This window comes from Antrostomus carolinensis, unplaced genomic scaffold, assembly GCF_000700745.2.
Source record: "Antrostomus carolinensis isolate BGI_N321 unplaced genomic scaffold, ASM70074v2 scaffold3313, whole genome shotgun sequence".
Lineage (NCBI taxonomy): Eukaryota > Metazoa > Chordata > Aves > Caprimulgiformes > Caprimulgidae > Antrostomus > Antrostomus carolinensis.
Genome location: NW_010302966.1, coordinates 791 through 17681, shown reverse-complemented (window position 1 = coordinate 17681; position 16891 = coordinate 791). Strand labels below are relative to the sequence as shown.

At 38.7% G+C, this 16891-nt stretch overlaps 1 protein-coding gene across 1 annotated transcript; it reads right to left on the bottom strand.

Moving 5' to 3' along the window:
• Positions 1-717: 717 nt before the first annotated feature.
• On the bottom strand, positions 718-16318 carry PRPF40A (pre-mRNA processing factor 40A; the record flags this gene model as incomplete). Its single annotated transcript, XM_010163922.1, has 21 exons — positions 718-779; positions 882-978; positions 1069-1155; positions 2310-2405; positions 3087-3224; positions 3789-3905; positions 4084-4175; positions 4334-4448; positions 4830-4963; positions 6177-6327; positions 7800-7908; positions 8620-8784; positions 9538-9602; positions 10471-10579; positions 11464-11769; positions 12292-12316; positions 13744-13864; positions 14325-14435; positions 14538-14615; positions 16030-16052; positions 16288-16318. Coding segments are annotated over 21 exons (2232 nt in total), but the record flags the coding sequence as incomplete, so codon positions are not given.
• Between the last annotated feature and the right edge of the window lie 573 nt (positions 16319-16891).

Genomic DNA, 16891 nt, shown 5'->3' with positions numbered 1-16891 from the left:
CCAGACCCTTCCCCAGCTCCCTTGCCCTTCTAATCTCAGTGGCTTAATTGCCCATCTTACTCAATGGATAACAATTAATATCCTCCCTCCTTGTGAACACCGTTCGCTGAAGGGCACAGCTAAGTGCTCAGAAATTTCAGATACCTCTGTTTTGATGAGTTTTACAGCCAGTGTGAGTTCAGAGACCCAAACTTCTTTCTTTACCCAGGCCAACGAAAAACAAAAAACCAAAAAAAAAACTTTGGCCTCAATTCATATAGACTGAAAGCTTTTTTTCTGCTCTTTAGGTCCTTTTGATGCTCTGATATATTTAATTATCAGAGCTCCTAACACAGCCCTGACACTCAAGCAGACAAAAGGAATGATGCTCAGCATAAGGTAAAAGGAAAAGGCTGGGATTCTTCCCAGCTCTCCACAATAAAACACCAAGATTTACCATGATAAATGGCAAATGCCAGGCTGCCAGCCAGTACAGCCCTTTACATCTGCTTGTGTAGTTGCAGTTAAAACCCCCACATTTAGCAGTGTGAAATGGCTTAATAGTAAGGTATTTATCTAACACGAAGTTCCTATGGTACCAGTACCCTCTTCCAGTCTGATCTCACACACTCCCTATAACAAAGGCAGCTGGATGACTACAGACAGCTAAAAAGGATTATTGAAACCATAAAGTGTCGAGGTGCCCATGAGCCAACTCAAAAAGTGAACTGCACTTACAGACTTGTGTCTTCTCTTCTTGCTCTTTTTCTTGTGTTTTTTTGATTTCTTGTAACTTCTCTCTGCAGAGGTAGGAAGAAACAAAAACACATCAATAAAATTATAAAGACCCAGGAATAAAACAGTAAACACTGATTTAAAAACAAACAAACAAAATCTCCTACCCGATTCTGCACTGGAGGAACGCTCAGAAACTGATCTAGATTCCGAACGCTGCCTTTTCTTCTTGGAGTGGCTATCGTCATCCTCAGACTCTGAGCCCTTGAAATACAAACCCAACGTGATTAGCAAGACGACAGCATTATGAATAATGACAGAAGGGGATTTTAAGGACCTCATGAAACACCTTACCGAACGAGAACGCGATCGCTTCCTGTGATGTTTTTTAGACTTCTTAGAATGCTTCTTGTTCTTCGAATGATGATGCTGACACTCGTGCTGGAGTACAAGAGAAGGAAAATGTTATAATTTAATGTTAAATGTTATAATAATGTTGAAGGCCAGGCTGGATGAGGCTTTGAGCAACCTGGTCTAGTGGAAGGTGTCCCTGCTGCTGGCAGGGGGGTTGGGACTGGATGAGCTTTAAGGTCCCTTCCCACCCAAACCATTCTATGATTCTATGATAATCTGTCTCTAGGACACAGCAAGAAACTGGACTGATGTTTCTCATCATCCAAAAAGGTTAGCAGTGGCTAAAAAAAATCAATAATCACTCATTTATGGTGTCAAGAACCATAAACAGCTACCAGTTTATGTTCTAAAGTTGGAATAACAGGCACCTAGGAGCAAGGAAACAGCTTCAGGCATGGATACAAAAAGCTTGTTACCCAGATCTCTGTTTCAACGCTTCCCATTTAAATGCCCTGCTCAAGATGGCCTAGAATATACCACATACCTTGCTCTGACAAATCTGAAATTAGGTCATTTGAAAAACTCTTATGAACTCCAGAAAGTGAAACTAAAAACCCCAAAGAGCACGTGCTGCAAAATCAAACCTCGCATTATCGAGGAAAAACCAGCACCTTATTCAACAAGAATGACTTGTCCAAACTTCTGCAGCTTAACTCTTACTGCAGCCCAACCAAAAATTAAGAATTAAACTAGACATTAATTAAACATCCCTCTTGCACATAAGCAAAAACTGGCTGCAGTAAAAAAACAAAAGTCTATCTGCAGAGCTTAGTATGCTCTTGAACTTCCAAAGTCCCAGATCTGTGGTGAATAAAATACTGGAGTTCTATTTGCAATTTCACCACGTTTTATATGAAATCACAGCAATAAACAGTTTTTCTACAGTAAACCAGGAAATTTTGATGTTAACTTCCAAAAATTATTGTGGGGAGGCAGATTAAAAGAACAATTGTGTATTAAATAATATCAAATAACTGTAAAGTGTGTCTTAGTTTCCTTCACTTTCAAGATGAGGTTTTAACATCCCTTACTTTTAGGTAATGCACAATGTCCACTGTAACAGAGATCAGCAGAACTCTGTTAAATCTCTCTTCCTTTCCACACAATTTAAGAGCCAATTAACTAAGAATTTTTTTTTTTGTATATTCTCTAATGAAGGAAAAAAAAAAAGTCCTAATTACCTCTAGTACATGCATGAAATCTTTAAATATTCTTTTTCTTTCAGACTCCAGAGTGATGTCTTCAAATGCGGGTTCCTTCACAAACCTATCTCTGATCTGTAAGAAAAACAGCGAGGAAACACTAATATGAAATACAGCCATTCAGAATTAAGAACAATAATAAAAAGACATGATTTCAACAGATGAAAAAGCCACTGTGCTGTTAGAAGGCTCAACCTTTTTTATGCCAGCTTCACAACCAAAACAGCCTTCACTAAAACTGTAACAGATGGAAGGAAGCATGCAGAATCAGACTGGTTTTTCCTGTGTCTGATGCCATTTAAGCCAGGCAAGCTTGTTAAAAACATGCATTTTTATACAACATGTACTTTGAGAGGAAAGGTTTTTTTAAAGGTTTTCTTCACCAGAACAAAGTTACAGGCTTTTAACTAAGCAGAGTGCTTTATCTCCATTTAAATTAAGTTTGGGGGCTTTGTGTGATTTTGGGTTGGTTTTTTCTTGGGGGGGGTGGTGGTGGTGGTGCTTTTTGGTTGGTTGTTTGGATTTAGGGGGGGTTTTTTAGGGGTTTGTTTTAAATTGTATTCAACAGAATCAAGTTATTCACAACAAATTTCGAATCTTCCTGAAGAAGTGACAGGAAAAATTTTATAGGTCTAAGTTATATAAACAGAAACACTAAGAGCTTAGAGATCTCAGGTTGTCTTATAACAGCACCAGCATGCAGCAGCCTGTGAAATACATTTGGAAAGACTTTCATAATAAAGTGATGATACATACATCTTCCCAGACAGCATCCAGTTCGATTGGAGGAGTAGCTTGCTTCAACATACTCTTGAAGGCAGACTCTTTCCGCTTCATTTTGCGAGCTTCTTCTTTTTCCCTCTCTCTTTCACGGGCTTCTGCCTTCTCTAGCAGCTGAATCAAAGAGAAGTCATAACATCATTTGAAAGGTGGGAAAACGGACGACTGGCGCTTCAGTTTAATGCAATTTTTGGAAGCCCAAAGACAGTTCAGTTTTAGAGTTTTCTCAGTTTTTTTAGTTCAGTTTTTTTCAGTTCAGTTTTTTTTTTTAGAGTTTTTTATTAGTCACTTGGGCATACAGGAAAATTAAGCAATTACTTATTTTTTGAAGCGTGCAACTGCTGTGCTTCAAACTGAATCTAAAATAGAGTTAATACATCATGCAAGCCAGAACTACAGAAACACACACACACACTAAAAGACCCTCATGAGAAAAGTTAGGTGTAAATGAGAGAATATTACTTAATTCCCACCGCAGACTTTCTCAAGATTAAATGATTATGTTTTGAATAAAGATGTATCTCTGCAATTTCAGAACTGATATCAGGATAGAGCACAGCATCTCTCAAATATTACAAGAGTAATCAGAGCAATACAGTGACAGTAAGAGCCAATTCTTGCTTTTACAAGAGATTTCATATCACGAGGTTTCAAACATCCCTATATATTAATACTTACGCTGTTGAAAGCCAGCTTGATATTTCCTGCATCTAAAGTAGTAGCTCTTTTAGTTGAACTGATGACCGTAACAAAATCTTCAAAAGAAGTATTCACTTCAACCACAAATCCTTTATCCTGTAAGAAAATTGCTCCTTTGGCATCAGGTAGGTCGTCAGGAACTCTCATGTCAGTGCTAGTGCACATGACATTAATGCAATGTGAAATCCCATCTCCCAGTAGCAAAGCATTCATTTCAATGATATATTTGGCATTAAAAGAAGAAACCCCATAATGGAGCATTTTCCCCTCTCACCTTTAAAATATCCTTTATTATCTTCTTCTCATCATGGTAACGTGCTTTCAAGTCTTCAACATAGAACTTGAAAAGATCAAGTGCTGTTGATCCTGATGAAAAAACTAGATAAGTCAAAAGCTAGCTCTAATAAAAGAGCTGCATTTTTTTTAAACATTTAGAAAATATACAAATAACCCTACTCTATTCTGCCCCAAATCCAAGACCTTTACCTTACTTTCTACCAGACTGGAAGAGACAAGATTCTTACCAGGCTGACCAAGCATGTTAGTGAATCTGATGTCAGAGCTTATGGTTGGGTACAACTCCATCCAAGAGGACATCGAATGTAACTGCCCGTGCTCGTGCAGTTCATCTAAAAACAGCTACAAAATACAAGTGAAATGGAAGTTTGTAGTCACTCATCATATTTTTACTTAACAACTGGAACAGATACTCTTGGAATTCTATTTTTGTTAAAATGTGATTGAAAAAAGTCTTTTTTTACATCATCATTCCCTTCTGCCTTCCTGCACCATTTACAACGTCCCAGTTGCATTTCCTTTCCCTTCAAATCCATTTCCTCTCACTTTCCCCTACTCTTGCAACTTCCTGGCAAACAGATGTATTACACAGCTTGCAAAATGCCATGATGCTGATAACTGATGCATTATACACATGCATTAGCCTACCCTAAGAAATTAAAAACCTGCACAGAATATCTAATCACATGACACACCCAGGAGAGAAAAAGAAAGTCCACCGACCTGAAAAGATTCTCTATTCTTACGCTGCCGCCTTCTTTCTCTAAGCAAACTTTTCTGTTTTTCTTCTTCCTCCTCTTTTTCCAGTGCCCTGATATGTTCCTCAAAACAGATCAGCGCATCCTCCTTGTCCATGTCTAGCAAGAGATAACAAGAGTGGTTAAGAGTAAAATCACAGAATCACAGGATGTCAGGGATTGGAAGGGACCTTGAAAGATCATCCAGTCCAATCCCCCTGCCAGAGCAGGAACCTCAATGAGATCACACAGGAAGGCGTCCAGGCGGGTCTTGAATGTCTCCAGAGAAGGAGACTCCACACCCTCCCTGGGCAGCCTGTCCCAGGGCTCTGGCACCCTCACTGGAAAGAAGTTTCTTCTCAAGTTGAAGCAGAACCTCCTGTGTTCCAGCTCACACCCATTGCCCCTTGTCCTACCATTGGGCATCACTGAGAAGAGCCTGGCTCCATCCTCCTGACATTCACCCTTTACATATTGATAAACATTAATGAGGTCACCCCTCAGTCTCCTCTTCTCCAAGCTAAAGAGCCCCAGCTCCCTCAGCCTTTCCTCAGCAGGGAGATGCTCCACTCCCTTCATCATCTTGGTGGCTCTGTGCTGGACTCTCTCCAGCAGTTCCCTGTCCTTCCTGAACTGTGGAGCCCAGAACTGGACACAATATTCCAGATGTGGCCTCACCAGGGCAGAGTAGAGGGGGAGGAGAACAGGTATTTCTTCCCACTAACAGTAGAAATTTCCTTACTACAAGATAACAGTTGACCAATCATTAGTGTGAGTCGAAGCTCCACTGAGCACCAAAATACACGAAGACGTGCACAACAGCAAAAACCAACCTCCCCCAACCTGGATCAATGGTTATTGCCAATACAGAGCACAGAAGCCTTTAGGAGAAAAGCACTGCCCTACGAGCACTTGTGCATCTCCAGGCATTACCACAGCTATCTTCCTTCTTACTCTGGAAGTGTGAAACCAGCTTCTCTTCTAGGAAAGCAAAGGCAGCAGAATCTCACTCAGTCTAGCAGAACATAGTGTATTTTCAACAGAGATTATGTTGTCAAATAATACTTCAAATTTCAAAGGCTAACAACTACTAAGGCAATTCAATCCCCATGAAAAAGGTATCCTTTGCTTTATTTTTAATATTAATTAGTAATGATTTCTGAAGTTGATGTCGGTTTCCTAGGAACCAAACAAGTCCTTCATATAGGCTGCTCAGCAGCTGTCACAGCAGCTCCAGACTGGGCAAGAACAAGCCATACCCAGTCAGGAGTCCTCACTGCTAACGACAAACCCATTTCCTCTCCCGAAAGAAACACGAGAGCTTTTTACATACTCTGAAGTTCCTCATCTTCTGCAAACGTAGGATTGTCCATCAGATACTGCTGAGCCTCTGACCATGTAGTACAGTAAGTGACGTTAGCCATGTTATCCAGTATGTTCTTCAAGGCCTCCCAGTTCCTCTTTCGTAACTGTTTGGCTTGTTCCTGTGGAGAAAGTGCATTTTTGGGGTTTTGTTAAATTTGAGGTTGTATAGACAAAAAACACATGACCCCTCAAGTTTGTTCTCCAAGACAAAATTAACCTTTCATTTACATGTGAAGCAACACAATACAATTTGGACCCACATACAGTTTTTACATACCATTGATTGCTTGCACTGACAGATGAACCATTTCAGTGCTCTTCTCTCTGACTGAGATCTGATAGGTGGGCAAAGCTCAGGAAATGGTGCTCACCTTTGAGAAACCCTGCTAGGAAACTGCCAGGGCATTCAGTAAACAGCAGTGCTACTAAAGCCCACTGTGCTGTTGAAAAAGCAGATCTCAACCAGCTGTGCTGATCACAGGCAATTTCTGAAGCACTGTTGTTATCCAAACTGGCCTCTTCCTCTTGGTTTTGCTTTTCCAGCAGGTGTGGACCTTAACACTTGTGCCACTTAAATCCACTTCAGAAACAGCCTTGCTACACAATTTGTTTCTAATTGCCTGTTTTCTCTCTACCCAAGGATGTTGGTGAGTCCTTGTGTCACTATCTATCTGCAGTGAAGATGAACTGACCAGATGCAGTCAGGGACAGATCCTCACAGCTGGTATGGCAGCACTGAGGTTAATGGAAACAGTTTTCTGTGACAAGCCCATGATAGTTTCACAGTCTGATTCAGAGCAGTTCAGAATAAGAGCCATCATATAATTGATTAAAATCATACTAAAAATTAAACACATAGCAGCAATATGTCTGAATAAAAACAAAGACCTTTCAAAGAAACTGCTGGCTTATGTGCCAGAGAGTCAAATCAGGATTTCACAGCAGACTGCAATGAACTAGGGAGAGAGAACAAGATCAATCTACTCCCAGCATGCTTGCCCAGTTCCAGACAGGTAGCTTTTCAGGAAAGGTTGTTCTCCAAAGTATTACCCTGGAGCAGTTAAGTTCCACAACTTCAGTTGTGTACTGTGCAGGAACAGAACTTCCAATAGTTTGTTTAGTTAAGGATTCATCCCCTTCTGCCTGCTAACTCTATTGATGCCCCTTATGTACTTATATATAATGAGAAATAAGAAACAACTGTCTCCGAATTCACATCTACCAAATCAGTCATAGCTTTAAAGAGTTCCACCAATGTTTTTTTTTCTTGTCCCCTGGCCCCATCACATCTTGCTAAACCAAAGCTCCCTCTCTACAGTGTCTCAGTTGATGAACCTTGGCTCCCTTCTGTTCTTTTCTCTCTCCCTCTCCCTTTGGAGAGAGCATGAACTGATCTGTAACCTGTAAGCAGTACCTGGTCCACACTTAATGCAGCAATGTTCTCATTTGCCTGAAAACACCACTCAGAACTGAGTGTTCTGACTGTCCCTGAACAACACTCAGAGCTGCACTGCTTGCAACATTTCTTTACTAACAGGTATAGACTAATTAACAGATAATGAGTGAAAAGGTAAGTCTGAAAGAAAGTTACCTTCTCTTTCTTAGACAGAAAAAACAAGACGTCTTCATAAATCTCAAGACGGTCACGCTCAGATATTGCATTCCAGACTTCCATCTCCCCAAACATTTGTTCAGCTTTTCTGTGCAAACAAAGAAAAAGCACACAATCATTTATGGGTGAAAATGGACTTAAATTGTCCCATTGGCCTACAATAACGTTCATGAACTCTGTTATAAGTAGTAATGCTTTTGTGTGACATCTCCCTAGTTCTCTCTCTTGGCAAACTTTTTCTGTGACATTTTTCTATCTCTTGGAAACACAGGAAACAGTTAAAAATTAAAGCTGATGCCACTACACACAATGATGTCTCCACAGAAGTGCAAGTTCACCTGCAGTGCACTACATTAGTGTTTTTATCTGAGGGCCAGCACGTGTTCAGGTCACTGTTCTAGCAAACATCCCATAAAATCAGATCTGTGAAATTTCCAACCACAAGCTCATGAGATATACCTCCCATTGGGCGTGAACTGCCACGAACAAGCTATCAGAACTGCTTTGTTCTTAATGGCACATGTAATATAAAACTCCTCTCAGTGTTCTCTTTCATTTCTACTTATTAGCAGCTCAACCTATTTTTCATCAGCACATCACTCATGAGAGTTGTTTTTTGTCTGGGTCCTAAATACATTCTATGAAAATAAGACTATTTTTGTGTTAATAAAGATTTCAGTTACAGGCTTTTCCAGGCTGAGGGCATACAAAGGTTAGCACTCACCAAGCACAAGCCAGCAAGATTTGATTAATTTGGCCAATTAGTAAAAGCTGGAACTTCATTTAATATTGGTCTTACTTGTATCTTGTGGTGGATGTCATCTTTTCATGGTTTTCAAGGAAACGCTGGAAGGATTCTTTAGCTTCTTTGTATTTTGATCTCGCTTCTTCCTTCTCTTCTTTTTCTGTTTGAACTTTGTAAGCATTAAAGGCTTGCTTTTTTTCACTTAATTTTGCCAGAGCACTTCGTATCAAAGAAAAAGGAAACAACAATGTAAATTGTAAGAAAGGGAATTAAACTAGAAAAATAAAACATAAGAACCAAAAGATAACAGATAAGAATAACCCAGATATTTGAGACAAAATTACATGGAAAACCATCACCCTGTTTCTCCATCAGGATTAACAGAAGATCATTTTAAAACAAGCAATAAACAAGTACTTGCTAATAAAAGCAGTTAATAAAACACAAGCTAGTATCATGCTTTCAGGTTGCATTTACACATTTCACATTACAATACTAATTTTACCACAGATATCAACCACTTTTCTGCCAATGTTTATAGCAGCCACTCATTTCAAAAACTAACCTAGAAAGTCTTCAGCTCTGTCACTATAAATTGGTGCTTTTATTCATAAAATCATAGAATCCCAGACTGGTTTGGGTTGGAAGGGACCTTAAAGCTCATCCAGTCCCAACCCCCCTGCCATCAGCAGGGACACCTTCCACTAGACCAGGTTGCTCAAAGCCTCATCCAACCTGGATTCCCAAGAAGATAATATAAATAGCATAGAATACAACCAACAACTGCCACATCTTCTCCAAATGAAAAATTAAGCCTAGGACTTGCACTTCTTTGCACAGGAAAAAGTTCCCCAACAATGGTATATGTTCACAAATATCTATTAAAACAATCAAAAGTTGTATCAGTGAAGTTAAACTCCCTGAAACAGTATTTGTGTAGTAATTTAAGGAAAAAAAAGAATTAAGCAGTACCTGTATCTGGGATCATTAATGATCATTTTCATAGCTTGCTCCCAAGAAGCATTGGATGGTACTCGCTGCAAATATATTCAATAATTAATTAATTAGACATGGAACCAACATCCAATAATGACCAATTCCTTAAAAAAAACTGCCCTTAGGGTGGAGAAAAAAAAAAAAGCACCACACTTTCAAGGTTAAGAAAACTTTCTCTGTCACTGATTTCTTTTTAGATTTTATTAATAGTCAATACAGAAAATTAAACAAGGTATTCTGGAGATTATTGCCATCTCTACTATAAATTCTTCAGAAAGTCTGTCTAATACACAACTGTGCTGACTCACTGGACAAAGCACAAACAGATCTCACACACTGAGGGGAAAAATATAAACCAATCTCATTTTATTCCCACTTCATCTCCACCTCTAAAACAGATAAAAAATTCAGGGCTCAGTCAGGTAGCAGTTTTATTAGAAATGTACCTCACTGTCAAACAAAAATATTGGTAACCATAATTTCAACCACATTTAAATACAGCTTTAGAATTATGACTTCATAAGGGGGAAAAAAAAATGTGCCTTCAAATCCTATTAGCTTATGGAAACACCACATATTAAACTTCAGTTGTCTGTCCTTTTTCCATATGGACCTCTGCACTGGTTGTCAAACCCTTCCAGTGTGAATTTTGGACAAGCACTGGATTACAAGTTTGCATTACACTGTGGGGATCCCTTACAAAAGGAAGAAAATAAGACAAAAAAAATGAACTGAGAGCCCTGATGAAAATTCAACACTCCCCCACTCACACACAGAGATTAAAAAAAGTTTAAACCATGTATTGTTTTCATTGTAGTGGGTTTTTCCCCCTCAAAAAAAGTCTACCAATTTCTGGCAAATGCAGTTTTTGCAGTTCTGTAAAGTATGAAGATGAGTTGACTGAAATACCTTTTCTTTTAACAGTTCTTTAAATGCTTGCTTTGCTTCTTCCTTTGTATTCCATGTATAGGTTTTTTTAACTGGTTGGGCATCATCATCCTCCTTCTTTGCAGCAGCACTATACACAAAAATCAAGAATTTTATTATTTAAGCACTTTTTTCCTAAGTTAGAGCCACTGAAAAGTGACAAGCCACCATAATCAGGTAGAGTTTTAAAATAGCAACGACTCAAAGAAAAATAATAGTGTTACACATGAGAAACACCACAATTTGTACAAGACTTTGCCTTACAGGACACCACACACAACTGATCAAAAAAAGCCAACTATTTCAGAAAAGTATTATCACTTATGCAATTGGCTACCTGCTCAATTTATCTAGAAATGATCATAAAAATACAACGCTGAAATTTAGCAGGAATATTTAGATAGACATTACATAAAAATATAAAAGGGAGTGCCTAAAAATATGCCTCTTGCCCTTAAATTATCTCTCCCCACAGAGTGTTTCTTTTTTGTTTGAATGAAAAATCATAAGCTGTAATTCTCCACAGAATATCTCCATTATTAAAAGCCAAAGGCTCTCATTTCCAGCGGAGCAGATAAAGATCTATTTAGCACTGCATTTTCTTGTAATGATAGCAAATTGCACAGATGTATAGAAGAGGAAACATACAGGGTAAGCATATAATGTTACCCCAGGAAACTTACAGCTATTGAAAATTTATGAAATATTCAGGCCACTGGTGTTCTCTGTGGGGTTTAAGAGCTTTGGGAGAGTGCTGGCAAGGGAAGGGTGTTCATTTTTCTAAAAATAGATTTAATATTTCTTCCTCCCTTTCTTACTCGTTCTTCTTCTCTGCTGCCACTGATTCATGCTCAGGTCTCACTGAAGAAAGAGCTAACCATCAAAGCAGCCTGGCCACTGACAACTGAGGATAAACCAGCTCCTAGAAGAAATACAAAACTGCACCAAAGCCACGTGCTCTGTAATTTCACTTACTCTGCTGAGGCGTCCTGCTTGGAAGAGTCATCTGTGCTAACTGCAGTCTCTCCACTCTGCTCCTGAGCAGCAGGTGCAGCAGTTGCTTGTCCCTGTTCCTCAGCTGAGGTTGTGCCAGTGCTCTCGTTTTCTACCACAGAAGAAGCTGCAGTTGATTCTGCTTCAGGGGCTGCTGCCCCTGCAGAAGTAGCTGTGGTGGCAGTAACAGCTGCGGCAGCGTCAGCAGCAGCTGTGGTGGTTGTGTTTGTTGCTTCTGCTGCAGCAGCTGGAGCAGATGTCGCTGGAGTAGATTCTTCAGGCTTTGTGCTATAAGGTATCAAAAAAAACCCCAAGAACACTCACATATGAGCATGGGACAACTTAATGGTTTAGGGAAACGCATAGGTTAAGTAAGTTCATCAAATTAATAAAGCATGAAATGAGAGTTTTAGGTCTAATTACAAAGATTTCTCAGAAGAACACAAAACAATCTCAGCTCAGAGAAAGTAAATGCTTTACTGGAACTGGGTATCTGTGTGGGTCAAACATTTCAGCTAAAAAGAAACCTAGATTACTTAATTTGAGTTTTTATATATTAAGCCACTATTTGGAAAGAAAAGCTGCAAGGAGAACGTTTCAAGATTCAAGGACTAGATGGATCAAACATTTCAATTAAAAAGAAACCTAGATTACTTAATTTGAGTAATTAAGTAATTATATATTAAGCCACTATTTGGAAAGAAAAGCTGCAAGGAGAATGTTTCAAGATTCAAGGACTAGATTCCATTTTTAAGAATAGGCAGCTTAACATAAAAAGCATTAAAAACATTTAAAACATTTAAAACATACCTGTTTTCTTCAGCTTTGATCATTGCTGGGGAGAAAGGGGAAAAACAATCAAAATATAGCTTCAAAAATAGTTTCTATATGCAAGGTAAAAAGTTACTGTTAACATGATTTAATAAAAGTACAGTTTTAAATATTTTTGTTACTATCAATAATTTTAATAATTGTGCCCTTTAAAGACTGAAATCAATTCAGACTAAAACAAAATTTAGGAATTTAATTAAAGAAAGATTAGGGCATATACAGAACAACTGCTTGGTTTAAAATAATTATTTCAACTTCAAAAGAGTTTAAAGAACAGAAAGTCAGGCTTACTGAAACAGATCTTTCCTTCTTTTTTTATTCTAACAGTCACTGATGCTCATTCTTTTGTAGTACTTTTTTTAAACACTCATTTCTTACCCCAGCTGACTTTGTAGATTTTTTTCATCACCTTACAATACCAAACAAAACCATGCTAGAAGTGAAAAACAGGAGCACAGCGTCATATGACGTTTGCACACAAGGGGACACTGCCTTTATAGTTCAGAAGGGCAATAAAAAAAAATTACTAAGATTTTTGTCACATCATAGTTTCTCAAAATAATTTTTGGCAAAAATTAAAGGCAAATTGGTACCAAATTAAAGGCAAATTTGCCAATTTGCCTTTCTCAAAATAATTTTTGGCAAAAATTAAAGGCGAATTGGTACCTAAGCAAAGCCTTACACATGATTTTGGCTTAATTTTTGGCAAAAATTAAAGGCAAATTGGCAAAAATTAAAGGCAAATTGGTACCATTGTGGTGGCCTTACACATGATTTTGGTTTTCAGCAGCCAGCCAGTACTGTATAATGTCTAAAATACATTATTGTTTTCAAAATTATTTCAAGACACTGAAATAAAATGTAATTCTTAGTCAGTTATAGGCTACAGTGCATTACAGAAGTCCAGCACCCTTTTATCCCGGTTTCCCAAATGAATCAGGATTATTACAGCCCCCCCCTCTGCTTCTCCTCTTCCCCCATCAACCTGAACCACTCCACAAATCCTAAACTCCTAGAGGTTTCCAAAGGATTGGTGGCTAAGCAAGAGCCAAATCCTACAACAGCCCTAAAATGAAGCAGCTGCCTCCTGCAGCATTACCTACTGCTAACAGAGAACTTGCACAGAGCACGTTCCATCCTCATTCAGTTCCTGCTCAGGGACACGAGGTGGAGCTGATGCTGCTGCTGCCACACAAATAGGGAAGAATTCAGGGTATCATGGATAAAAGGGTGGTGAGGACACGAGAGACAAGACTGCTCCTGCACAGTCTCAGGTGACATTAACTCTACTCCATACACCTTATTTCAGTGGATTTAATTCTAACTGAAGTTTGACTACTATGCTTTGATACCAAATTTTTGCCAAAAGCCACACATATGCACAGCTTGCAACTCGCTGCCACCCTCCCTGCTGGTTTTTGGTAACGTTACCTTCAAGGTCCTCAAGTTCTTTGGGTTTTGCCCAGCGTGATTCCTTTGTTTGGGAATTATAATAGTAGGGCTTTCCAGAATCGGATTTATACTCTTTCCAGGGACATTTAGACAACAATTGCTAATGGACAGAAAACAAAAACATCAAATCAAACTTACAATGGTGTTTTAAAATTAAAAGGATAGCTAGAAGTGAGCCACAAATGCTACACCAAGAAGTAACTTCAGAAGGAGTTAATTGAAGGCATACACTTCCCAAGGAAAATCCTCCTTAGTGATAAACAAAATTATTTATCTAAAGAATGACATATTTTTAATAAGGAATATTTATCTAAAAATTGAGGAAAAGTGTCGAGAGTTTTGTCCATTTTGCAGCCTAAAGTTCTTCCAACATAAGGAGCATGACAGAAATATTTTGCAACATTTCTTACTGTAAGAGTTTGCTCCCATTGGGAAAAAAAAAGCCAACAAACCCTATTATCACAGCTATTACACGACAGTTATGCTAGTAAATCCTTGCCTTCACACAAACTCACACAGTACAGTGTGAATCTGTATTTAGTTCACCTGAGTGTAGTTACCTCAGCAGGGGTTTTGAGATCATCTGGCTTCTCCCATGTAGACTGCTTCGTTTCAGTATTATAGTAATACGTTCTTCCATCAGGTGATTTGTGTTCTGTCCACGTAGATTTCTAGGAAAAATACAAGACACCATTAATGATGAACAATAATTGCTGAGTGAGATGCTATCAAAAGCCAATTAAAAGTGAAATACAAGTGGAAACCAGGTAAACCTGTTTAGAGTGGTCTTCACTAACAGAACTGTTGGTTGCGGCGGTTTGCTGGGCTGTGCAAACTACGGGATGTGTTGTCTGAGGGCGAAATAAAACAGAGCTCTGAAAAGACATTCTGGTTAATATTTGTGAGGTTTTTTTCATTTCAATGTGCATATTACATAAACTCAGTAATTCAGCAGCAAAGGAAAGCAAGCAGCAAGCCAAAATCTAAACACATTTCAGTGTTGTTGTCAAGAAACGACTTCTTTGTGACAAGAGCTATTAGGAGCCTCTCACACCCCCATCCCCTTCAGCAACCCAAGGCAGCCAACTACAATCAGAAAAGAAAGCAAAAGTGAACATGACCAGATCAAAACAACTTCGAGTGAGAGTCCCAGAAGCACATCGTGTGTTTTCAAAACTAAGGGAAAAATCTGCTTCATTGGGGAGGGACTTTTCCTAAGGGCAGTTAGTGACAGAACAAGGGGAAATGGGTTTAAGCTGAAAGAGGGGAGGTTTAGATGAGATATTAGGAAGAAGTTCTTCACTGTGAGGGTGGTCAGACACTGGAACAGGTTGTCCAGAGAAGCTGTGGCTGCTCCTCCCTGGAAGTGTTGAAGGCCAGGCTGGATGAGGCTTTGAGCAACCTGGTCTAGTGGAAGGTGTCCCGGCTGCTGGCAGGGGGGTTGGGACTGGATGAGCTTTAAGGTCCCTCCCAACCCAAACCACTCCATGATTCTATGATTCTATGATTTCAATCTTTGCAAGTGTTGGGCTGGACAGTTACTCAGGGTAGAGCTGGGGTTTTATTAGCACTGAAGACTGAAGGTTGTTCCTCTTTCTGTGTTTTTCATCTTTTTTTTCCCCCCCTCTTTTCCTTCCCCTATCAGTGACCAGTTTATAAGATTTTTACTTTACTTCCATTGGGGTGACTTTTTGCCTGTTAAATATTAATTAATGTTTTGCTTTGGCAGTTCTGATATGTAAGGCAGAATTTGACAGTAGGTGATTTAAGTCTTCCCTTCTGTTCCTTAACACACCTGTGCTTAGCAAGAGAACCAGGTCAAGGTTCTGGTATTGTTAGCTTTAAAGTAACCCAGGTATCTAGGCTGCAATTCACCTGCTGCTCAGGTAGGACAAAAAGACCTAAAAACATCACAGGAAGCATCTCATATTGCTGTCCTAAAAGAACTAGAAACAGACCTCAATGCTCAGAAATCAGTGGAGATACAGCAGAGAGCACATCTACTTTAGTTCAAGCTCAATGTAAATAAGGAAACACTACACTCACACAGGAACACCATGAAAACCCCCTGAACTTGTCAAATAACCAGAAACTTACTTGGGGCTATCAATTTTAAAATGAATTATGGACTGACAGCCAAATAAGCAAAGAAGCTCCACATGAGAAGCCAAATAAGGTACAAGGTTTTCCTTTAAACTTGTAAAGCCACATATACACAACATCACACTGCCCTTACAATCTCCTAGAAGTTTGGTTTTCACACACCTGAGTTCCAGGAGGCGTTACACCTAAAAAAAAATTAAATAAATAAACTGTAAAAAGTGTTTGTTTGCTTTATTTTTCTATATAAGGACTGTAATTAATCAATTTTTGAAAGAAAAAATGTTTATAGAAATCAATGAAGATGTCTGTTATTGAAATGCTAAATCACATTTTACAGAAAAGTATAATTTTATTTTTAAAAATACTTCACCCAATTTTTGGTGAAATATTTTGAAACAGTAACAAATTGTTTTCACTTACCTACTTGTGCATCCATACTGTTCACCCCTGGCTGGAGAAACAAATCAAGAGACGTTTAAGTACCGAGTGCAATCGTAATTAAATCATCAATAAATACAGTACACACCCAAACAAGTGCTTTTAGCATCAAAATGCTTTACTGCCTTAAATATGGATTCTTAGCTTCCCATTGCCCACTTCATTATTACTGCTCCTTAAATAAGCCATGAGGAACATCAAGCTACTTTTCAGAAAGCCAATATATACAATAAATTACACTGGGAGGGTCTCTTCCCATCATTCTAACATCCATTTTTATCTCCCAAATGAGTTGGTTAGGAGGAAAAAAAAAAAGAGATTCTGAATTTCTGCTGGAAAAGCTTATTAAGCTTCTGTTATAATTATGTGGTGTAAAGCTTTGAATGTATTAGTGCTGCATTCATCAAACTGCTTGCAAATACCCAAAGCTCTTAGAGAGATCCTTTCTGGAATTCTTTCAAACTAAGGAAAAAGATTAAAAAGAAACTTGAAAAGATTCAAATTTCCCCATTTCTTTCTTTTTCTGGTAGGCAAAACCACAGCTTGCAGGTTTCTTTCGTTAGGGTTTAATCTTTCAGCTCTCTTC